Raw genomic sequence first — 25,302 nt, 5'->3', positions numbered from 1 at the left:
GTTTACTAATCTCTGTTCCCACAATTTACTAATCTGTTCACAAATCTGTACCCCAAATTTACTCATCTGTACCCACAGTTCAATAATCTTTTCCCACAGTTTAGCACGTCGGTTAGAAAGGAAGAAGAACACACTAAGCATTAAAGGTAAAAAGAAATACATGGTTAATGTATTTGAACGCTGTTGCAGTGTGGAGTGAGAAACGTGAGATACTCCATGCCATTTTCATTTTGTGGAAATGGGATCAAGTTAAAAAAATCGGGGTTTTGTAACTGTAGACAACAAGGAAAGGAGTGTCTAATGCAAAACTGTGGAAAACAATCCCATCTACAGGCCAAAAAGCTCAAGTGCGGTCTTTTAAAGCGTATGGGATACAATGTTTTTGTAAATTTTATGTTGTATGTAGGGTGACCATATATCCCGATTTGCGCGGGACTGTACCGCATTTTAATGATTTTTGATGCGTCCCGCAAATTGACTCGCTGTCCAGCATGTCTGACAGTTCGGGCAGGTGTGACTGACTGACTGTGTGCGTGTGCTGTCAATCAAACAGCCGGGCGCACATGCAGGCAATAGTTGTTTTTAAAGATACGCCTACCAAAAACAAGCATTTTAGCATTTTAGTTCCAGTAATTTGTGATGAATTAATGAAAATTGAGGACTTTAAGTAAAGTAAGAAGAATACAAAGAAAATGAAATGCAGTTACAAGGTCTGGAAACTCATTGTCCGTAGGTGAAGCCAATGAAAGGCGAATCGGATAGAGCTTTCTGTGAACTTTGTGGCTGCTGTTGCTGTTGTGGAGAAAACCGAAAGACTTGAGTTGTGATGGACATAACCTAAAGTGTTTCAGCAGTGCTTTCCTTGCTTCTGGAAGTGCATAGTGCTGCTATGGTAGACACGTTTGTTTACAATGAATTTATTGTAGTCAAGTCAAATTTATTTATATAGCCCTTAATCACGGCGGCACGGTGACCGACTGGTTAGCACGTCCGCCTCACAGTTCAGAGGTCGTGGGTTCGATCCCGGCTCCGGCCTCCCTGTGTGGAGTTTGCATGTTCTCCCTGTGCCTGCGTGGGTTTTCTCCGGGTACTCCGGTTCCCTCCCACAGTCCAAAAACATGCATGGTAAGTTGATTGGACACTCTGAATTGCCCTTAGATGTGAGTGTGAATGTTTCTTTGTCTCTGTGTGCCCTGCGATTGGCTGGCAACCAGTTCAGGGTGTCCCCCGTCTACTGCCCAAAGACAGCTGGGATAGGCTCCAGCACGCCCCGCGACCCTTGTGAGGATAAGCGGTATAGATAATGGATGGATGGATAGCCCTTAATCACAAGAAAGTCTCAAAGGGCTTCACATATGCACCAGATCATATACACGACATCCCCTGATCGTAACCCCCAGGAGGGCAAAGAAAAACTAAAAAAAAACATTTGGGGAAAAGTGAGAAACCTTGAGAATGGACCGCAGATGGGGGAATCCCCCTTCCAGGATGATCAGGCTGCAATGGATGCCGAGTGGGCAACATTTAACACACATTATAGTACTACACAGTGTTTGTTAAAGTGATGTGATAGTTAATCAAATGAAGTGCTGCAGGAAGATGACATCGGTGAGGTGAGCAGGAGCCCAGTGGTCAATTTAGAAATCTCCATAGCACCGCCTCCGAGGATGTGGTCAGCCTCCAATCTTGTAGTAGTCAGTTGCTGTTGGATCGAACAGCAACCTCCAATTCGATCGTCATCACCTAGTTCCCAAGCCTGGGAAAAGAGGGCAGAAAAAGAATAGAAGCAACAGTAAAGAGGCCAAAACAAACCATTCAATTAAATTCAGAATCGTACAAATAAGTCTTAAGTCGTGTTTTAAACATTTCTCCTAAGGTAGTGCCTCTAATATAGTATGTATGTAGGGCATTCCAAAGCATCGGTGCCCGAATAGAAAACGCTCTGGAGCCTGCAAACTTCTTCTTGGCTCTAAGGATCACTAAAAAGCCGGAACTTTGTGACCGAAGGTTTCGGCTCGGAACATATGGTATCACTAAGTTGACGAGATAGGAAGGTGTAAGCCATGCAGTATTTTGTAGGTAAGTAGCAAAACCTTGAAATCGCACCTCAAGTGGACTGGGAGCCAATGCAAGTTGGCTAATATCGGAGTAATATTATAGTACTTTCTCGTCCTTGTCAAGAGTCTTGCTGCGGCATTTTGGACTAACTGCAGACTTTTAATACTAGACATGGGAAGACCAGAGAGCAAAACATTACAATAATCGAGGCGAGACGTAACAAACGCGTGGATTAAAATTTCTGCATCACTGATCGACAGAATTGGACGAATTTTAGCAATACTACGGAGATGGATAAAATGCAGTTCTAGTAATATTCTTAATGTGCATTTGAAAAGACAGAGTTGGGTCGAATATAACACCAAGATTTATTGTTGAATCACTTTGGGTAATAGTACATTTATCGAGCCTCAAAGTGGTGTTCTTAAATAGGTGCCGATGACGAGCAGCACCAATAATCAACATCTCGGTTTTATCGGAGTTAAAGAGCAAAAAATTGAGAGACATCCATTGTTTAATCTCGGCAAGGCACGCCTCTAAATTACAACAATTAGTCGGGTTTGTTATCTGGAGCGGCATATATAATTGAGTATCGTCAGCATAACAATGAAAATAATGTTATATTTAGGTATAATATCACCAAACGGAAGCATGAAGATGCTAAACAATAGGGGTCCTAGTACGGATCCCTGCGGGACTCCACATGTAACTTTACAAAACTCAGAAGTCGTATTGCCATAAATTACACGGTGCGTCCTTTCTGATAGGTAGGAATTAAACCAAGAAAGTGCTGAGCCTGAGATACCAACACATCCCTCAAGGCGTTCTAATAGTATGTTATGATCGACGGTGTCAAAAGCAGAACTAAGGCCAAGTAAAAGTAGTATTGATGAGGTGTCGGAGTCCAAAGCAAGGAGAAGATCATTCGTTACTTTAGCGAGAGCCATCTCAGTAGAGTGATGGGCTTTAAATCCTGACTGAAGAATTTCAAGTCGATTATTAGCGGCCATATAGTCACTAAGCTGTTGCGCTACAACTTTTTCAAGAATTTTCGCAATAAACGGGAGATTTCAAACCGGCCTATAATTACTGAGGTTCTCTGCATCAAGGTTTTGGCTGCTTAAGCAGGGGTCGAATAACAGCTGTCTGTCCCTGTCACAGGGAGGATGCTTGTGGGAAACAATGTGGGACGCAGCTGACGCTCGCGACGGAAACCAAAAATGCATATGTCACAGCTTGTCAAGTGTTCAGTAACATATAATATACCGGTAATAAACTGTAAAAAAATAACATTTATAGATCTACAATTAAAAACCCAGAACACAGAATTGCAGTTGAAATTATCTGCAATTACAAAAATACAACACAAAGTGCTAGTAAAAAGGCACATCTCTGAGACATTAATAGCAATAGAACAGGGGCGGAGCCAGAACGTGGCTAATGGGTGGGCCTGGAAAAATCAGGGTGGGCCTGAATATTTCTTTCATTGAGCACAATCCTCCTATCCCGACACATTGTATATTCAAATAAAATGAATAATATGAAGTTCAGATCCTCCTTAGACAACCACAATCATGCCATTCTTCAATACAATAAAAAAAAACACAACGAAACACAAATTCAAAAACAATTTCATAGTAATTTACAAAAAAATTTAAAAGTATATATTTTTTTCATGAATCTCACTGGGTGGGCAGTCTGTCAATCTGGGTGGGCCTGTGCACACTCATGCCCACCCATAGCTCCGCCCTTGCAATAGGAGCTCGGAATAAAAGCTGAAATTAGTCAGTCTCATCATATCTTGAGGTAGATGCACTTTAACACTAGTCACACTCACACAATAGAACCTAGTCAAATCTCAAATCAACATGTAGAGCATGAAGTGCATTAACAATTTACTACAGTAACAAAGACAATCCAAACAAAGACAGGCTACTACAACTACTGCAACTCAAATTATTTTCAAATTAAACAGCCACAGCATAAAACGAAAATAAAACAAGACATATATCAAAACTAGTCAGGAGATAACAATACTGTAACTACAATAAATTCAGTTGCAAACTGTCCACCATAGCAGCACTATGCACTTCCAGAAGCAAGGAAAGCACTGCTGAAACACTTTAGGTTATGTCCATCACAACTCAAGCCTTTTCGTTTTCTCCATAACAGCAACAGCAGCCACAAAGTTCACAGAAAGCTCTATCTGACTCGTCTTTCACTGGCTTCACCCACGGACAATGAGTTCCCAGACCTTGATGTAACTGCATTTCATTATCTTTGCAGTCTTCTTACTTTCCTTAGAGTCCTCCATTTTCATTAATTCATCACAAATTACTGAAACGCGTCGCTAAAATGCTTGTTTTTGGTAGGTGTATCTTTAAATACAACTATTGCCAGCATGTGCGCCCTGCTGTTTGATTGACAGCATACCCCTGCTTCTCACAGTCCCACACGCAGTCAGTCACACCTGCCCGAAAAACCCTACGCCCCCTACTTACATTTCCAAACATGGGACGATTCAGTTTTTCAAGGGACGCTTGGCAACCCTAGGCCCACACCATCAACTTCTACATGACAAGCTGGCATTTGTAACCTTTGCACCTACACCACGGACAATCACAGAGCCATAAAAAAGAATAGCAAATAAATGTATGTAAATGTAATAAATAAGTGTAAACGTGTGAGACTTCAAGAAAGCATTGATCACGTTTATGATACATCAAATTATTGGCCAACAGCTACATACATTTGTCCATTAATTCAGAAGCCTTAACGCTGACCTATTTCACATCCGCTGCATTGGCATATAAATAATGACCGCTGTTAAATAAAGCAGTTACATTACAACTCTCGACTTGCTCAATTCGTCTCCTTACACACATACAACCATCTCTCCCGCGGCATTGCGGGGTTAACACGGAGTTTGAAAAAAACTGGACTAGAGTACCAACAGTGCTGTTTTAAATGCTGCATGAACTGCAAAGTCTTTAGTGAAGTCTGTGTGTAAGCGATCTTGTAAGCAGCGCATTTCTTTGGTTTCTGGCAGGTGGCAGAGAGCCGTTGTGCGCTTAGCCAATAGCAGTATAGGCATTATGGATGATGTAGTTAATTATAGTTGGAAATTATTTTGAACAAGTTTTATTAGAATAAAATTAAATGTGTTGTTAAAATAAAGACAATATGTGCTTTACATTTACAACAGTGCCAATGACATGACAATAGTTATGAATATATATCTTATATAATAATTGTTTATATTATATAAACATATATGATTTATTATATAAATCATATATATATAAATTATTTAAAGTACTTTTATTAGTTTATAAATGTGTTAATGGTCTTGGGCCATCTTATTTATCTGATTTGCTTTTATCATACCAGCCCTCGCGGATCCTGAGGTCCTCTGGCGCCGGCCTTTTATTTATTCCAAGGGTGAGGACCAAAATGCATGGCGAGGCTGCATTCAGCCGTTTTGGTCCTCACCTTTGGAATAGCCTGCCAGAGGATGTCAGGTCTGCAGAGACTGTTGATATTTTTAAGAGGAAGCTCAAGACACACCTTTTTAGTTTGGCTTTCAACAACTTTTAAATAATTTATCTTTTCTTTTGATTGAAGATAATTCTATGTTTTGCTTTGAATGTTTTAAAGCACTTTGAGTTGCATTTTTATGTATGAAAAGTGCTATATAAATAAAATGTGATTGATTGATTGATTGATATAGTATAACGTATGTAATTTATTAAAAGATAACTGAATCATTGTGAAATCATTTTTATTTGTTTGTTTCAGGGTTATGACCTGTGGTCCTTTGTTCAATAAACAAAATACAAACACGAGTTGTAACATTGCGTGCTTCTGATGAGCCTTTTCGTAGGGCATAAAATAAAATATTCAAACACCCTGTCTCTGAACGGATGGGTGGAGACGCCCGGTCCAGGGAGTGCTTCCATTGGTCAGACAGGGGTCAGGACAAACAACTTTTTATTCTGTGATGGAGCAAGAGAAAGCATGTCACATTCACAAGGTAACGGAGCAATCTCCCCCTGTACAGAAGCTGTCCCTACCATGCCGGGTAAGCAGAGCAACGTCACACAAGTGCCCCTGTGTATCTCATTCATAAATCCCCCCCTTGCTACAACAGACAATACAGAACCAACAAGCATATTAACAAAATGGTCAATGTATATTAATAATGCACAGAAATAACCAAGAATTGTTTAAACAGAATGTCGAGTTTTGAGTGTTCACAAAATTTAAATAGCAAAATATAAAACCAAATATTTACTAGGCCACATATGGCACGGCCAGCTACAAGTACCGAGACAAGAAAAAAAAGAGACCAGGCATGGATAACTGTGAGCAAGGAGCTTATTGTACTGGTATGTTTTTACTTTCTTGAGTTTTTTACAGCTGTTGAACTTCTTCACATGGCAAAATGTGTTTGCATTAGCTTTAGCACAACTAAAGCTACGTACTCCTCCAGCAGGACACGTGAGCTGTATCTCCCGTTGAAAAATCTCCTGCGCATTTGGGTAACTATAGTGGCGCGTTTGAAGTGTTCGGAGTAATTTTTGTCGTTTGCCCATTTCGCAGAGTAAGGTGATATGAACTTTGGCCGCCTCACGACCACGTCACGTTCACTGCCCGCTTTGCCCCTAATTTAAACCTACTCGTCTCTGTAAAGTTCTCCAGCACACAAAAAAATGCAATTACGTTTCAAGGTAATGCCAGTTTGTGTATTTCTTGCTAAAATGCATCTGTGGACACTTCATGGACACTAGAATTACATTCTGCCCAACAGCAGCTGTTATTATTGAATAGTATATTGAAGCCATCCATAAGGTACCTGGTAAGATAGTGCTACATTGTGTTTTTGTTTAAAAATATTTTTTTTGTGTGTATGTGTGTTTTAATCAACTTTACTACCGGTATATGTCTTGGACATTAAAAAGCCAGGAAAAGAACTGATAGTGAAAATGCAGACAGCTGCCCTGATGCGTGCCAACCTTTGGATGGACAATGAAATGAAATAAACGGTAGGTCACCGAAAGATGGATGTTTTTGGATTATGTTCAGATTGACATATAAAGAAAAGCCAAACAATTTCAACCATTTTTTCAATAGCTGATAGGAAATGCTTTCTTTGGCCTCATTCAGCAGATTGCCCATTCAGAGGCGAAAAAAAAATAGAAAATGTGTTCTCTAAATGTGCTTTGTCTTATACTTTATGTATTGAGTGCATGATATCTTGTATACAATATGTTACACAGGGAAAGACCATATATGTTGCAGACTCAGAGTCCAACATCATGTGACCCCTTCCTAAGTTTACCAAGTCCTGGATGCTGCCTATGACTTCACCATTGTAAGTTACACAGCTTTTTTTTTGTTTTTTTTAAATTGTTTTGAGTAAGCTCTAGAAGACTTCGTTGACATTGACTGTACCTTTTGATGACTTTTATCACTTGCACAGCAGTAATTATTTGGTACTGCAGCACCTGTCACGTCCCAAATGTTCTTTGAGTTATAGCTTCTTGTAACTTTAATACTTGTGTAGCTCAAAACTAACACACATTCCTTGTGTGTTTCTACATGGCTAATAAGAATAAGTGCTGGTATTATTATTTATTTTTTTTAGACTGACATGCCTGTATTGAAGAAATGGTCGTGTATATACTACTCATGGAAAACTTCATCCTTGGCAGGTTGGTACTGTGCAATTTGTTTGAATGAAAAATGGTATGTAATGTTATGTCTTATTTTAGCTATGGGAAATTATTTGCACGCTGAACAGATGCTTCAAAGGCATTTCTGTGAGGTGAAACCCTTCCTGTGTTCTGACTTAGGAAGCACCAGCTGGACAAGACTTCTGAGGTTGATTTCATTTATTTTTGAAGCCCGCTTTTATAACAATGTTTCTTTTCACTGAGAAATCTTCCTTATGATTAGAAAAAAAACCATCAAAAAACTTTTATGCTATTGACTTAAAAAAAAATTGTATTTGAATAAAGCAAAAAAAAATTAGAAGCAAGAGGAGCAACAACAACTTATATCGGCTGTACCCACATGTGATGAAGATGGAGCTCGAACAGATGATGTGGTGCTGAACTGGAGATTGACCAACCGGGCCGGATTCTGAGGAGGACCTACTTCTCCAAAGTAGTCATTCTGCAGCACTTTATCTTGAAATGGACTTACACACTATTCGAGTTTGCATTGTATAGCACTGCATTGTCTATTAACTGTTGCCACTCAGCATCCATTTCAGCCTGGTCATCCTGGAAAGGGGATCTCCCCTATTTGTGGCCTCTTCTCAAGGTTTCTCAATTTTCCTCAATTGTGTTTGGAGTTTGCCCTCCTGGGGGTTAAGATGAGGGGATGTCCTCGTGGTCTTTTTAAAGCCCTGAGACTTTTTTCATTGAATAAATTTGACCTCATTAAACTTTTTGAATGTGTCTTTTCGATCAGTCAATTGCGCACAGGGTTGAGTACAAACAGAATACAGTTTTTGTAATCATTAATCATGGCAAATGATGTTGGACCTATAAGGTAAAGTATCAAAGACAAGAACAGACTTAGATCTTAAATAAATGATTGTGTCCATCTCATCTTTCATATTCAGTTATTTAATTAATGCTGCAGCATAATGTATTCATAGGAAGTAGTGGTTCAGTCTTGTGTCAGTGTTAATTACATTATAAGACAAACGCTGCAGTGCAAAATGCATCTAGCAGACGGTTGACTCATACGTTACGATTTTATATGCAATGGTTTTCATCTTTTATGTAGCAGCCACTATTGATTGATTGTCTTTATTTCGTACATGTAACTAAAATAATATTAAAATTAAAATACAAATATACATTTTTCTATAGGTCAAACAAAAGAAGAAGGTGTTAATGCTCATTTTACAAGTTGTTGTGAAAATGTAATCTTTATTTTCATCACTTTTATTTTCAAATCTTTACTACCATCACTTCATGTTGAAAATGTAAACGCTTTTATTTGCAAATCTTTACGACCACCACCACTTCCTTTCTGAGAATACCCTTTACGGTCTGACAATACCCCTGTCTGAGATTACCCCTTCCTCTGGCCAGATCCCCTTGCATTAAATGGCCTCGACCCGGCATACCTCTCTGAGCTCCTCCACTCCGACACAGCTTCCCGGAGCCTCAGGTCTGCGGATCAGGCGCTGCTCGAGGTGCCGAGGACTAAGTGGTGCCTCAGAGGGCCTTTTCTGTTGCTGGTCCCTTTCTGTCCAATTTTAAAACCCGTTTGAAGACACATTTCTATTCTTTGGCTTTTGATCCGACCTGAGACTGACACTTTTCGGCTGTTTTCCGGTGTCTATTTCCGGTGTTTTGTGTTAATTTATTGCTTTCACTTGTTGTATTATGGCTTTTGTTGGATGTAAAGTGCTTTGTTACAGCTGTAGCTGTTGTGAAATGCGGTATATAAATAAAATTGTATTGTATTGTAAATGCTTGAACCGGAGGACACTGCCCCTGCTCCTAAGAGGTCTACTCTAGAGAATCTGCTTGGAGACTCTTTTGGTTTGGCTCAACAGCTAAGTAGCAGATCGACCGAAAAAGAAGTGGAACTCTACAGACAAGAAACCACTCTTCCCCTCATTTGCTCCCCACTGACATGGTGGAGACAAAACCAATCAAAATATCCTTCATTTGCTACTATTGCAAAAGTGTAATTTTCCATCCCTGCCACATCAGTGGCCAGTGAGCGTCTCTTTTCTACGGCAGGTAGTATAGTTACTATCCAAAGAGCACATTTGGGCCCTGAGAATGTGGACAATGATTGGATTTCTGAAAAAGAACATGACCCTTAAAGTTTAGAGAATTGTTAGATGGTTCCAGTTTACTGGAAAACATGCAGCATGGATGGCTAGATATGCTCCCCAGTTGTGAGGTCACCATTGTACTTATTATTTGCATGAATGCTTATTTGATTTGTTTAATTTTTTAAAAAGAAAGTATTATTTTGTTCAACTATTCAGTAAGAGGAAAGATATCAGCTCAAACTGCTATTGAAGCAGCATTTGAAAATTAGTACTTTAAGAAGACAGTATTTTTATTTAGTTAAACTATTCCGTAAGAGGAAATATCTCAGGTGTAGCTGTTATTGCTGTAGTATTTGAAAAGTGAGCATTTAACAAAAGTGACTCTCCTGTTTATGTTCACATTTGCACTTTAGAGCTAGATCGTTAATTTTCTTACAGTCTGCTAGATAAAAAAGATTTTGAAAAGTGGAAAAATTACATATGGTATTATTTTATATTTGAAATACCGTATTGGCCCGAATATAAGACGGCCCTGATTATAAGATGACCCCCTCTTTTTCAAGACTCAAGTTTGAAAAATGTTTTATTGAACACTAAATTAATTTTTATACAGAAAATATTTACAGTACATCTGAAACAAATGATTATAACAATATATTTGAGAGAAAAGGCATGTTATTTTGCCTCATTCAAATCTTAATATCTCAACATTTAAATATGTAAACTAAAGTGCAATCACATTCGTAAATGAATGGCTTCTGGTTTTTGAAATGTAAATAAACCAATCTGTTGTCATCAAACACCAAAATTACAATAACTGCATTAACCATCAAAGTGAAGTCTAACTAACTGTAGTCTTGAAACAAATCTGATTAAGGAAAAACATTGCAATAAAATAATGCAAACTGGTTTAATTTGAGAGTAGTTCGAGATCTATCATGACAGAACAGCATTCGCTTCAATGACATCTGGAGCGGGCGGCACGGTGGTCAACTGGTTAGCACGTCCGCCTCACAGTTCAGAGGTCATGGGTTCGATCCCGGCCCCGGCCTCCCTGTGTGGAGTTTGCATGTTCTCCCCCGTGCCTGCGTGGGTTTTCTCCGGGTACTCCGGTTTCCTCCGAAATTCCAAAAACATGTATGGTATGTTGATTGGACTCTCTAAATTGCCCCTAGGTGTGATTGTGAGTGTGGATGTTTGTCTTTGTGTGCTTTGTGTGATTGGCTGGTAACCAATTCAGGGTGTCCCCCGCCTACTGCCTGAAGACAGCTGGGATAGGCTCCAGCACGCCCTGCGATCCTTGTGAGGATAAGCGGTATAGATAGTGGATGGATGGATATCTGGCGCCATCAAGCGTCGTGAATGGGTATAATGTCTAGACCCAGAATATAAAACTACCCCCACTTTTTCTGTCTTATTCCAATGCAAAAAACACTGTCTTATATTTGGGCCAATACAGTATATATATATATATATATATATATATATATATATATATATATATATATATATATATATATATATATATATATATATATATATATGTTGTCAGGTATATATATATATATATATATATATATATATATATATATATATATATATACACACATCTTCATTTTACGGTCCGCTGATAGTGTAGGGGTACACACGCCTGAGTTGTGTGCGGGCAGCGTGGGATCGATTCCCGCTCAGTGACAGTGTCTATGTGTGCCCTGCGACTGGCTGGCGACCAGTTCGGGGTGTAGTCTGCCTTCGCCCATTGACGGCTGGGATAGGCTCCAGCAACTCCCCGCGACCCTATATAGGATAAGCGGTTTGGAAGATGACATGACATGACATCTTCATTTTACATGTCAAAAAGTGCTTGCGGCTATCAGCGTTTTCTTTTTCGTGGAAACCGGGCCGAAATTGCTCTTTGAATGTAATAGGTTGCCGACCCCTGTCATAGATGGACGAAAGCATAGGCGGAATGCCCTAATGCCTTTGCAATCAGCGGTGAAGTTTCATAAAAAATATATATATATATATATATATATATATATATATATATATATATATATATATATATATATATATATATATATATATATATATATATATATATATATATATATATATATATATATAAAAGGCGGCACGGTGGTCGACTGGTTAGCATGTCCGCCTCACAGTTCAGAGGTCGTGGGTTCGATCCCGGCTCCGGCCTCCCTGTGTGGAGTTTGCATGTTCTCCCCGTGCCTGCGTGGGTTTTCTCCGGGCACTCCGGTTTCCTCCCACATTCCAAAAACATGCATGGTAAGTTGATTGGACTCTCTAAATTGTCCCTAGGTGTGATTGTGAGTGCGGATGTTTGTCTCTGTGTGCCCTGCGATTGGCTGGCAACCAGTTCAGGGTGTCCTACTGCCCAAAGACAGCTGGGATAGGCTCCAGCACGCCCCGCGACCCTTGTGAGGAGAAGCGGTACAGATAATGGATGGATGGATATATATATATATAATATAAATGATGTACTAATAGATTTTTTTGAGGAGCCCTCTCGTCTAATGTATTTTCATTATCTTTAAAAATGAAGTTCTATTAAATGAGTACACTAAAGAAATTAGAGTTTGAATTAGGATGAAATACCTAACTCCACCTGTATTACGAAAGGTAGAAAAACATATTTTAAGATGTTAAATGATATCCATCCTTAATCAGAGGTTCATGCAGGGGTCACAGATCGTGGCCAGACACACCTCCTCCGGCCAGGATCCCCTTGATGTTTTGCAGACCTACTGCCTCCTTCGTGTGCACCTGTTAGATTAGGTCTCTTTGGCACATATGACTTGAGCTTGGTCGTTGTGTCACTGAGACCTTTCCTCCTGGCTTAGCATCTTATTATCTATGACACCCTTGGCACACATCTAGTTGGAATTAGGTAAGACCATAGAATCACACATAGTCACATAGGCTAGGGAGAGTCGCCCTACCTCTGGGTGGGCGGCCAAGAGAATAGGAACCGTTTAGACCTCCGGCAAAAAAATCCCCATTCATTCCCAAAGGCACATTCAACATTTCATATTTACATCGTTCCAATTAGAAATTCAAAACATCCAGCTCATTCAATTCACTTTAGAAGTATTTTTAACATGCCAAAATTCCCACTTACCGAAAATTCAACATTTTCCCAATTAAAATACCAACCAAAAAACTAAAATTAAAAAATAATTCTCCTCTAATTTCTAAATGTTTGATCTGTTTGAACTCCAAACACTTCATCTTATTACTTTTGTTTTTCGCCTCTATTTTCCCAAAAACGTATGCTCCAATTGTATCATGATGGTAGTGTACTTTTATAATGTTTTTCAAACTTTTTTGAGTCAAGGCACATTTATTTCATTGAAAATATCCCGTGGCACACCAGCATCTGAAATTGTGAAAAAAAAAAGCTTATTTTAACAAGATAAGTGTTATATTGTTTATATAAGCATTTTTTTAACATTGAAGAATGACATTATATTATAACGTCTTGAATAGGAATAAAATAAACACAAAGAAAAAAGTATTTTATAATGTTTCATATTGATACTTAGTGTGAAACATGGGCCTGTTTGGATAAACATGCGTCACTAATTCGCTTGGCTCTAAACTAAGAAAATTGGCTACCTGCTGCTGCCACCTGCTGGTATGGAAGAGTACTACAGTGTGGTAAAGACATGATTACTCTGCCAGGCGCTGGACCGCACAGGCACACAAATTAGATAATTTCCCACGGCACACCTGACAACATCTCCAGGCGGCACACAGTTTGAAAAACACTGATCTACACCATACGTTGTCCAAAGTATTTTGCCAAGCCTCAAATTCACTTTTTTGAAAACATATTGAGTATACATATGCGGTAACGACAACGCAGCACCAACCTTTAGTTTAAGATTAGTTACTTAAACCACCAGGATCTATCTGCTTGTCGTACAGGCTGGTATCTAGCGCTAAGCTAACCGGTGTATTTTGTGTCTTCTCTGGCATGCAAGTGGCTAAACGCCCTTGGTCTGCCGCTGTGATGGCGTGAGGCAAGCAATGAAGAAAGACAAAGTGGTTGATAAACTGTCTATCTGGCCTTCACTGACAGCTTAACACTTGAATTTAATGCTCGATAGCCAAATAGGTATTTCCATACACTTGCAAACGCTTCCGCATTTTGTTGTCGTATGCGGCGCATGCGCTTCTCCCACATACATACGTAACACAGACGTGAAACGTGTTATGTGTGATGTGACTCGAATCTGGAAATATTCATTCGGTAACACCAAAAATGCCAAAAGGCCTAGCAGAGAGACAGAGTACAGGCAAAGAGTTAAATAACGACCCAGTGGAATCCGAAGAATATTTAATAAAGTAAAGAAAGAAATAAGAGATGGAAGGAAGAAGGAAAGCTGAAGTCTATCAATGAATTATCCAGTAGAGAGCAAAGGAAAGTCAGAAGAGCATGGAGGAAAAGAAAGACCACCAGATGTCTCTCAAAAAACAGTGAGAGATGGAGAAGTTTTGCCGGGCTTCCTTGCCACATAGTACCTCTAGTGAAGGTGGTCAGATACCAACGCCTGGATCTTATTGAGCCCCCTGAAAAAGTGACAGAGGCATGTCCAAATCTGCCCACAGTGCACACGCTTGTGGACACAAGAGAACTGTGGGTGGCTTGGACACAAATGTGGGCACTTACACCACCATCTTGTGGTCTCAGAAGAGTATTACTTACTACAATCAAAATACAGTATGCAAAATATTAATTGTACAGGTCTGGTGTTATTCCTGTGGGGCAACTATGCCTGACGCGCCTCATCCAGCGCCTTGGGGCCAGCTGCAGGGTCATCAGGGACCACCACTCATTTGAGTTTCACTCACTTTGACCCCGGAATGTCTCCTGGTGGCGGAGCGGTGGCCCTGCCACCCATGGCAGCTGATCCCTTTCATTGTCTTGAACCCCAGTTGTTCCCACGTCACGGAGCAGTCTTGCTGTTGAAAAGCTGACAAAGCCCCGACAGCCTACTTCCACGGGGTAGATGGTTGTGGACCAGCCTGACTCTCTGTACTCAGCAGTCAGATCTGAGTACTTGGCTGCTTTGCGCTCGTAGGCGGCTTGGATTCCCTCTTCCCAGGGGATGGTAAGCTTTATGAGCATGGCAGCCTTGGTAGCAGCGGACCAAAGCACAATGTCTGGCCGGAGTGATGTGGTGGTAATCTCGCAGGTGAACTGCAGCTGTTTACCGATACCAGCCCTCAAGTTCCAGTCCCTTGCCTGAGCCAGGGCACCCGGGGACCTCGTCGGCTGGTGTCCGCACTGCCTTCCCCTGGCTTCACAAAGCTGACAGGGAGCCGTTTGACTGTAGGGTGGTTGTTGGCCTCGTGTCTGCTTCTCTCCAAGATTTCGGCCAGTTTTGTTAGCACTTTATTGTATATTGCTTGTAAAGTAAAATGAGTAATCAGAGAGACGAGCAATGTGCTTCACTTCACATTTATTTTTCTTCACTCCTCCTCCACATTAGGTTCCCTCTGCTCTTTGTACCTTCTCATGGCTAACAGTGCCCTCTGCAGGTTTATAAATGCAATAACACAACACAACATTTTCCCTTTTTCTTAAAAAAATTCCTCTTCTCTGAGTGCAAAGTACTTGGTATAAAAAAAGAAACCAACCAACAGAATATGAATCAAAAGCATACTTGTATTGCATATTACATTTTTAAATCCTGAACTTGTATGCAAAATGTCCATCAATTATTTGGTGTCAAACAACAATTGCATCATAAACATAAGAAGTTATTCACATGTAATATTCTGTTTTGTTGTCTTGAACTCTGTGCTTAAAACAACTTGAACTTTTTTTTTTCATATTACAAACTTTTCAGCTAGAACAGTGCTCTCACTCTCCAAGTTTTATCTCTCTCTTTGTTTACCTTACAAAGCCTGATAACCACCGAGGTGGGTTTCTATTTCTTAGACCTCGTCTTGGGCCTGTCACAAGAGCATTATGAGGCTCAGTCTCAGGTATAGTGAGTCCATCTATAGTCTCGTTGTCCTCACTGGTGCGGGTCAGCGCTTCCTTTCGAAAGTGTGCAAGTCTCGGTAGTGACCAGCAACAGTATGGTCACAACCGAAACTTTTCAGTCACTACCGTAAAAACATGTTTAAAAAAAATAAAATTGAATTATCAACCAACAATTTATGATATTGATTGTTTAAGGGTAGGTTTGTTTTAATTACTGATGACTTTTGAAGTCAATATGATCAATTTTACAATGAAATATAGCATATACAATTTTGATTCATTTCGGAAAAAGTAATATTAAATTCTGTTAAAAAAATCATTTAATTTGATTTTGAAGTCAAAACCATATATATTAATTTATAAAAATACTCTGTAGAGTGGGGAATGGAAAAAAATATGAATTGGTTAATAGAATTATTTTTATTCTACTGTAATTGTGTTTCAACAGTGACAAATTTTGAGGACAGGCAAGATAATAGGGAAAAGCTAGAAAATACTATTTGAAAATTGACTGTACTTTTACTGTATATGTGCCCCTTAGATATGGTGCAACATGAATACAGTAAAAGTTATTCTGAAATAACATACACATTTTCCAACTCTCCACTTTGAACCAATTCGGTAGAATGGCCCATATACATGCACAGTAATGTATATTACTTGGTTGTATGCATAATAAAGGAATTTAGAAACAGTATATAATGTCACTGTGTGTTTTATATGCATCACAATACAGTTTATCAATATTTCATCTTGGAGCAATGTCTTTCCCAACAAGGAGTCTGTCAGCAGTGAAACAGGTTATTCAGTGAACCATTTCAAATGCATACGTGTGATCATATAACACTCAAAAAGAGGTATGCAGTGATAAAAAAAAAAGATCAAACCCATACAATACTTACTGTGTTTATTAAGAAAACTGAAAAAAAATGTCACTAATTTCACCGATGCGATACTACTGTATACATACTTTTGCACCCCCTGTATATATCAAACAATACGTAAGTTCTTCTTGTATGATGTCTGAAATAAGGAGGACATTTCCAATGATTGATTACAAAGGATTACATAAATACAATTTCACTATTTTCTTTATTGCCATTTAATAACATCCAATGATGCAGAGTAAAAAATGTTATGGCTACAAATAACAATGATGCGTTTTACATCTATGCAATTTAGTACTCATGACTTTATCAAGTACTTTCATCTGTATGTTGTGATGTGACTTTTTTGGCGGCTCTCTTACGGAGGTGGCATCTCACCATCCTCATTCACAGAGTCCCCTGAGTCAGACGGTCGAGCTGGGGCCATCTACTCATTGTCAATCTCATCCAGTCATCACTGCAAGTCTGTTTCCATCTCTGACTCTGCGGCCACTCCTGAAAATATGATAACATGAAAAATATTTATCCTGCCAAGTATATTAATTGAAATGATGGTAATTTATATAACATCTAATCATGTAATTATCAAAATAACTAAATTATAACACAAATGTGGCTCTGAATAAAAAAATAATCCTAAATATTGATGGCTGCATATACATTGAGAAAAGAAAATGAATTGTTTCCCTTACTATGATCAAGACTGCCACTGTTCTTGAGGCTTGACTTAAAGCACCTTTTTGCTTTTAATAGAAAAAAACCCCTCCAAATATTTCAAAAACCAAAGATGTTGAAATGCAGTAATTTACAAATGTAAGAATAATAATGTATTTTATTATTCATGTGTTGGATTCTTGTGGACAAGGCCTGTTATCTTTATTAGCTTGTGCGTTTAGCTTTAGCTTTTTCCAAATCTACGCCCAACTTGCTTGATGTGCTTTGCTTCCACATATGTATGCTAATGGCTCACACACACACAGGGACACCCCCACACATGCACACACACCCGCACGCACACACACACACACACACACACATGCACACCCCCACACACGCACACACACACACACACACACACCATACACACCCCCACACGCACACACGCACACACACACACACACACACACACACACACAAATAGACAAAACAAGTTCGTAGTGCTCCAGCTGCTTTCGCTCCCCTTTCCCTTAGAGCTGGAACACCTTTGTAATCAGGGACTCCGAAGAAAATAAAAAGAGAGGAGGCGCGGGAGCCGGGCAGAGGGTTTTAGGAACTGTAATCGTACACTTCCCTGCGCTCTCCTTGCAAGTAAAAAGACAATATTGTTGTCGAGTGTCTTCTCTCCTCATTGTGTGCATTGTTTACTAATGTCTCACTTGGTGCGAACCTGACATTTAATTGGTCCTTCGAGCCTATATGCCGGAAGGTTTCCAGCTGATAGGCTCCAGCACGCCCGCGACCCTTGTGAGGATAAGCGGTATCGATAATGGATAGATGGATGGGTTTCCAGCTGTCGAGTCAACCTCCAGGTAAAGTCCGTGGCCACGGCTCTAAGACCCTTTGCAGGACTGGTCTTTGGCTCCACTTCTGGGAACTGAAGGCTGACGGGAAGCCGGAGGAGTGAAGACATCTCTGGGTGAGAAGGAAACACACGACACTCGTGGATGAGTGAATTGCGCGCTGGTGAAAAAAAACCTTGACAATACTAGTCCCTGGTTAAGTGGTAAGACAGAGTGAGTCTATAAAACTGTAAGGGCGACGGTGTCCTGTACGCGCTTAAACTCCATGAAAAAATGCTGCTAAAAGTGTGACTGTGTAAACTGTGTGAGTGGATATAAACAGGATTGTAAGTGACAACTTTGTGTGGACGCAATAGGCAAGAATCCTACGCCACTTGTGGTAGAAGCTTGAGGATTGCCACACACTGCGTTGATTGTCACCCTGTTTTAAGGTAAAAGTCAGTGTAGGACACCCTAAGTGTCATAAAACTGACTCTTCATCAAAAGAATGGGGGAAAACTAACAGTAAAATCGGTGATAAAAGTGATCCTAAACAAAACCTCGCATGCAAAGATTGGACATTTGTGGAGCATCACTGTCCTTCCAAAATACAACACTTAAACCTTTGGATAACAAAATATGACTTTGCTGGCCATCTTAAAAAAGAAAATAACAATAATAATAATTATAATAATAAAAAAGGATGGCGAAGGCCTGTGTACACTTGAATTCTGGGTGTGTGTATGTTTGTGCAAATCGGTTGTGAAACCCTGTGTGACGTGTGTAAGTAAACAGAGTGATTGCGAATTAAAATACCACAAGGTATTTTATTCCATATAATGTAGTAGGATAATGAACAGCAGACTGGTGTGGATGCAGAAGTAAGAATTCTCCACCTGAAAAGGTTGTAGTGAGAATGACTACAACAGGAAATTTGAATTGCTGTCCTACTGATAAAAATCCAGTTTTTAGAACACCCTAGGTGTTAGCAAACTGGACCGAATTGTCTATACAATGGGGAAAATGGGTGGTAAATTTAAATCATAAAAAGCAATGTAAGGATTGGAAGTTTGTTGAAAAACAGGATCCTGATAAGATCCAATATTTAGACGCATCGATAGCTGAACACGTTTTTAATGGTTAAGTTAATTACACATAAAGTAGCCGTATTACAGGAATCAATCATATAGCAGGAGCGTTTAATGGGCAAAAAGTAAGAAGCGAAGATAATGTGGCGGCGCAGACATCAGGGAGGGGCACCTGGGCCCTCTGCTCCTCTCTTGTCTGACCCTGCGACAAGGCGGAACAATTCTTTATTCATTATTATAACATTTGGCTGAAGAAGAGCGCAAAGTAAGCAAAAATAAACTACGAATGTAGAAACAACAAGTCAAATATTTGGGACGCAATCTTAGTGCTGGAAGTATAATTGTAGTGGGGAATAGAAAAAAACAAAAACAAAATGCAATTCTCCAGGCTCCAAAACATCAAACGAAGGGGTGGATGATGTCTTTTTTTAGGTCTAACAAATTGTTGCTGAATCTGGGTTCCAAATTATGCAGGAATCATTGGTGAAAAAATGTAATAGTGAAGACCTCAAATGACATCACCTTTAAGGTAGACCAATGAAGCAGGAAAGTTTTTTGTGAAATAAAGCAAATTTTAGTGTTAAGCACAGCATTATCTTAAATTATGGCGACCCCTTATTCAGTTGATAGATTGTAAAGGTCATTTTTCGACCTCAGTTTTGGTGCGGCAAGATAGAGACAAAACGAAACGAATGGCATATTTTTTCTTTCGAATTGGACGGTGCATTGCCGCACTGTGGAAGAGCATTTATTGCAGCATCCATTGCTGTACAAACAAGTGCAGCAAAGGATGGGTGCCTCAGTTTCCAGTTGTTGTTTTGTAAGTGCAACAATAGTTTTGTTCCATCCCCTGATTTTGAGAGTGCCACGTGCAGTCTGTGCCTTGTTTTAACAAACGACCATGATCTTTTTATCACTAGCGAGACATTTACCTTGTATGTATTGAGATAACATCTAACTAAAGAGATGCACGATGTTAAACCCAGCCACATTGTTACTACTTCCTGAGGATGGAGGAAGACATGATTGCCACACTGTAAAAACAAACATTCATATTACTCAGAAGTATTGTGTTGAACTAACTCACTTTTTGATAATTTGTTCTACACACTAATTTTAATTAAGTTGTTAGTAATTCCTGACGAAGAAATTAATTTACTCAGTTGTCTTGAGTTGAGTTGTCTTAAACAAATTAAATATTTAGAACTTCTGGATTTTTTTTTATGGTGAAATGCTATCTATCCTATTGGAACTTCACATTTTTATTGTTTTCCTGTTACAAAAACATTTATTGCATGCAATATCTGATATATCCTTGTTGGCATACCGGTTTTTGAATAAAATCCATCCATCCATTCATTATCAGGAAGTAAATGAGGCACACTGTGTGAACTTGACAACAAATAAAATACAGGCCCATATACAGGTGCCTTCTGCAATTTCATTCTTAAAAATGCACATGGCACTAATGCACTGCATGTATGTGACAAATTGAAAAAAAGGTGGTGGGCTATTTTTTTTTTACAAATCTGTTAAAACCTTCAAAATAGAAATACTGCTAGTCAATGAAAAAAGTTCGGTACACTTCAGCATTGTAAACTGGTTTGTTTTCATTGATTGTCAGAGAGTGGCCTCTATTAATTTTGCATGTACTGTATATGTTCTCTCTTGGATGATGGTGGCTGTGAGTGGACGACTAGTCTGTCTATCTCTGTGTTTGTGTTACCAAATTTTTGTTGTTACCTCTTTTCTTTCTCTTTTCTGAATGGCTTTTGATCGATGCTTCCAGCAGGTGCTTTTACATGTCTCGGTCTTTTTCGTGGAAACTGCATCTTTAGGAAACCGAAACAGGCTCATGCTGTCTTCCCGTCGGTTCAAACAAAAGCCAGCAACACTACGTGACGGCATAATCCAGGTGAATAAAAAAACGAAATGAATCAGAAGAAAAACCACGACCACCCTTCACAGCCGGCAAATCAAAGATGTGACTTGAAGATGGCATATCCGCCTTCTTCATAATTTTGCTGTGGTGCTGGCACTGTCCGGAAGATTTTCTGTTCATGTGTATCAATTCGAGAAGCTGATCATTGTGACATGGATATTATAGTGTTTAATACAACATAACATTTGTAAAAATCGTGTTCCATACATAATAATACAACTAGTGTAACCAAAACACATTTGGATGTATTTTTCTTGATGAACCATACACTGTATATTTTACCTTCTGACCACCACTGGTACATTAAATTGTGATTTTGAGTGGCGACATAAACTTTATTGGTGAGATGGTGAACTTCAAAAGAGATTGCTGGATGACAAATCTACATTTATTGATGCTTTGAGCAGATTTGATAGTTACAGTAACAACGGTGTGTGGATGTGTCACTGTCCTGGAAAAGTAGGCTGGCGTCTATGGTAATGTGAGTTTATATCGGGCTGGGACTGGGCATGCATGTTTTCAAAGGCCAGAGAAGCACAGTGTTCAGCAGCAAAAGAAGTTGACAGCAGCAGCTCTTCCGCAGCATTACCTGCAGATGAAGCACAAACAGTTTTCTCCTTTTTACAAAGCACATATATGCAAGGACCAAGACTTTGCTAATAAACGTCCATTAAAGACCATTTTCCATTTTATAGCTATGTACCTGCTATGAACTCACCACTTATGATCTTGCATACTATCAACCTAATTAATGGATGGTGGATCAGGCCGGCTTAAAAGCAGTATGTGGATCATCCTATCATAGGTCTTGCACCCCTTTTTGAAAGTCAGTTTTGATTTGGTCGAGTATCGTTGCACACTGAAATAGTCATAACAGGAAATGATGTGCATGGATGCTGCGATGCCTCCACAACACAACGGAAGCTAATGCTGGGTGAAGACTCAAGCTGGATCCATCTTTTTCCTTTTGATTATGGCTCTTTACTTCTCAAATTGGGATTATTTTAAACCCTGCATTGACAAATTATACTTACAAACTCCAATTCTAATGGAGTTTAAATAAAGAAGTGGGGCCGAAGCACTGACAATTGTTTACAAATTATACTTGTAGCGATTATGGCTCCACAACTACGGCAAGCCTTTCTATCTCTTCCACCTTGTGGAAGCCATAAGGACAGGACATCTTTCTCCTTTTTATGCATGGAACAGTTTACTCTTCCCCTGAACACATGCTAGTAATCAGAGCTGAGCAGCGACCCTCCGTCCCCTGCAGTGTTGGGCAAGTTACTTCCAAAATGTAATATATTACATATTACTAGTTACTTGCATGTGAAAGTAATACGTTTCTTTACAATATTACTCTATTTGTAGAGTAATGCGTTACTCAAGTTTAAGTTACTTTCACGTTACTTTTTCAAAATTCGGGGATTAATTTATTTAATAATGATTTCAAGACCTTAAAAGGAAAATGCAAAATTCGCTGCCATATTCTAGCTGGTAAAGTTAATTTATGAGCATATTTAACTATATAGTGTGGTCTATAATATTAAATGTTTTGACACTATGGTGTGGTGGGACATCTCTACCTTTGATCAATATTTGTATCAATAAGATTTATTTTTTAAATATAAATATTGGAACTGATATTTTGTCCAGTAAATAAATGATCACAGACTGTAAACCACAAATGAAATTATCATTATTCTCAAATTAATTTACATACTGGCATGGCTTAGTGGTAGAGTGGTCCTTTCCCAACTAGCAGGTTGTGGGTTCAATCCCCGGCCATTGTGACCATGTTGAAGTATCCTTGAGCAAGATAGTGAACCCCCAGTTGCTCCCGATGCTGTGTCATCGGGAGGTAGATGAGGTACAGTGTGAAGCGCTTTGAGTACCAAAGGTAGAAAAGCGCTATACAAGTGACAGTCCATTTGCCATTTACACACAAATAATAGTGATGCATAACATAAAATCGATAATTGGTCTAACAAGATAGATAGATAGATAGATAGATAGATAGATAGATACACACAGACAGGGCATGTGTAATAAAAGCAAAAATATGTATTGAAGTCAAAACTGACCTGACTAAATGTTTTTTCCTTTTTCATTATTACTTTTTTTATTTATAATAATTGAAAGTTCAGTTAGTTCTAATTTTCTTTTACTACATGGAGACAAAGTTTCGAGGTGATTTGAAAAAAAAGGTAAATAAGAAACGAGCGCATCAGACTCAAATAATGGCGTATATTGTAGTTTGTCCGATTGATGGTGCCGTAGCGTGACGTAATTTGTCACCAGCAGATGATTTGCATTTTGATTGTGAACAGCCAATCAGAATCACTACGTTTTACATATGGCAATTGATGGCACTAAGTTCATTAAATCATATCTAAAAAGCACAGTGACTTATTTTTTTGCGGTTTATTCGCTTCGTTTTACTTAGGTTTGTTCCTGCTTGTATTTTGTGTCTATGATTTGCATTTTATTTTATGAAACCGTGACAGTGATTATTGTCACAAACAATAAGTTCTCAGCCCTCTTAGATGTTGTCAATGGTGTAAAGATACTCGAAACGCTTGACAGAGGGTTGACTCGCGCACTCACGTTGTTACATGAAGCTCCAAGTGCGAATTTTTAATTAAGTATAGCTGGACGTAATATCTTATGATCAAGTGATGTAATGAACAGATCTACTTGTTAAATGTAAAATACAGATGTCAACACATATATTATGGTCCTGAAATTTGTAACGTGTTACCAGACTCAGTAACTGTAATAATATTACCAAAAAAATCGGAGTAACAAGTTACATTACGTCGTTACTGCCTAAATGTAATGTATTACTGTACTGCGTTACTTTTGTAACGCGTTACCCCCAACACTGGTCCCCAGTTTCCGTCCTGCATATTCAATCGACCCACGTGGTCCCAGTCAGTCGGAGTCAGCCAACCGGCGTCGAGAACGAACTTTATAGGTTCTGCGTCACATGCAGGTGCCGCACTCCTGACATGCAGTCAAATAAGGAAACAATGAAAAATAAAAGGGCGTGGTGTACTGTTCCTTGCAGTTCCACAGACACAATGACATGTGTCAGTTATTATTTTTATTTCACCGATGACAACACTGTGCATGTGTGTGTGTGTCAGTTGTTTTTGTTTGATATTTTTTCTTTGTTTGGGCATGCCGCACCTGCGTGTGACGTAAATATTATGTAATCGACGCCGATTGGCTATCGCCGGCAAAGGACCACGTGGGTCGATGAATATGCAGGACGGAAACCGGGGACGGAGGGTCGCTGCACAGCTCTGCTGGTAATCAAGTTAGCAAGTCTTCCACAGACATTGATAGATGTTGTCTCTGTCTCCCTGCTGCAACACACCTGATTCAAATGAACATATAATCTGCAGGGGGACATAGAAAACATGTGGGACACCAGCCTTCCAGGACGGGAATTGCCCACCCCTGGTGTAGATGAACTTTTAAAGGGGATGTCAACCAAAACATTTTTTTTAAGAATATGTTCTATGCAAGCCCACTAGTTGAAACAAGGGGTTCTGATTAATACTGTGTTTGTGGAATGAGTTAAGCAGCAAAATCCACCCGTTTTAGCCACCTTAGGGGACGGTCATTTTGTCACTTCTGTCGACTGAAAAGAACATCACAGTTGCTCAAGGCTCAGGTAACGACCAATCACAGCTCACCTGTATTCTGAAGCTGAGCGATGATCGGTCATTATCTGAGCCCTGTCATTTTCAAATGATGTAAAAATTGGATGACTTGACTTATGACTTGTTTAGAAAAACTAAACAAATAATAATAATAATGCATCAGATTTATATTGCGCTTTTCTGGACAACCGGACACTCAAAGCGCTTTACAATTTTTTTCAACCCAAGTGATGACTTTGAAATTTAATGGCGACTCGACATGGCTCCCTGGTTTTTGACCAGGTAACTTGGGACTTGCTTGAAACTTGAAGCTCTCACAAACTCT

General features: G+C 39.3%; 1 protein-coding gene and 1 long non-coding RNA gene across 3 annotated transcripts in view; one reads left to right on the top strand and one right to left on the bottom strand.

The window, feature by feature from the left end:
• Positions 1-5,523: 5,523 nt before the first annotated feature.
• On the top strand, positions 5,524-8,323 carry LOC147150607 (uncharacterized). 2 transcript variants are annotated; one of them, XR_015086140.1, is made up of 4 exons: positions 5,524-7,103; positions 7,338-7,432; positions 7,706-7,772; positions 7,914-8,323. It is a non-coding gene; the product is annotated as an uncharacterized LOC147150607 (long non-coding RNA). The 2 variants fall into 2 exon arrangements; XR_015086139.1 differs by having other exon boundaries at positions 5,524-7,432.
• A 13,426-nt stretch (positions 8,324-21,749) lies between these two features.
• Positions 21,750-25,302, bottom strand: part of dok4 (docking protein 4) — a 48,453-nt gene continuing 44,900 nt past the window's right edge. Inside the window, exon 8 of the mRNA XM_086026088.1 lies at positions 21,750-21,895. Within this exon, the coding sequence (XP_085882214.1) occupies positions 21,750-21,895 (146 nt within the window). The remainder of the gene's footprint in view (positions 21,896-25,302) is intronic.

This window comes from Filicampus tigris, chromosome 3 (assembly GCF_054856515.1).
Source record: "Filicampus tigris isolate MCC_2025a chromosome 3, RoL_Ftig_1.0, whole genome shotgun sequence".
In the NCBI taxonomy this organism is placed as follows: Eukaryota; Metazoa; Chordata; class Actinopteri; order Syngnathiformes; family Syngnathidae; genus Filicampus; species Filicampus tigris.
The sequence above is the reverse complement of the archived record's forward strand: the minus strand, read 5'-3'. Positions and strand labels throughout refer to the sequence as shown.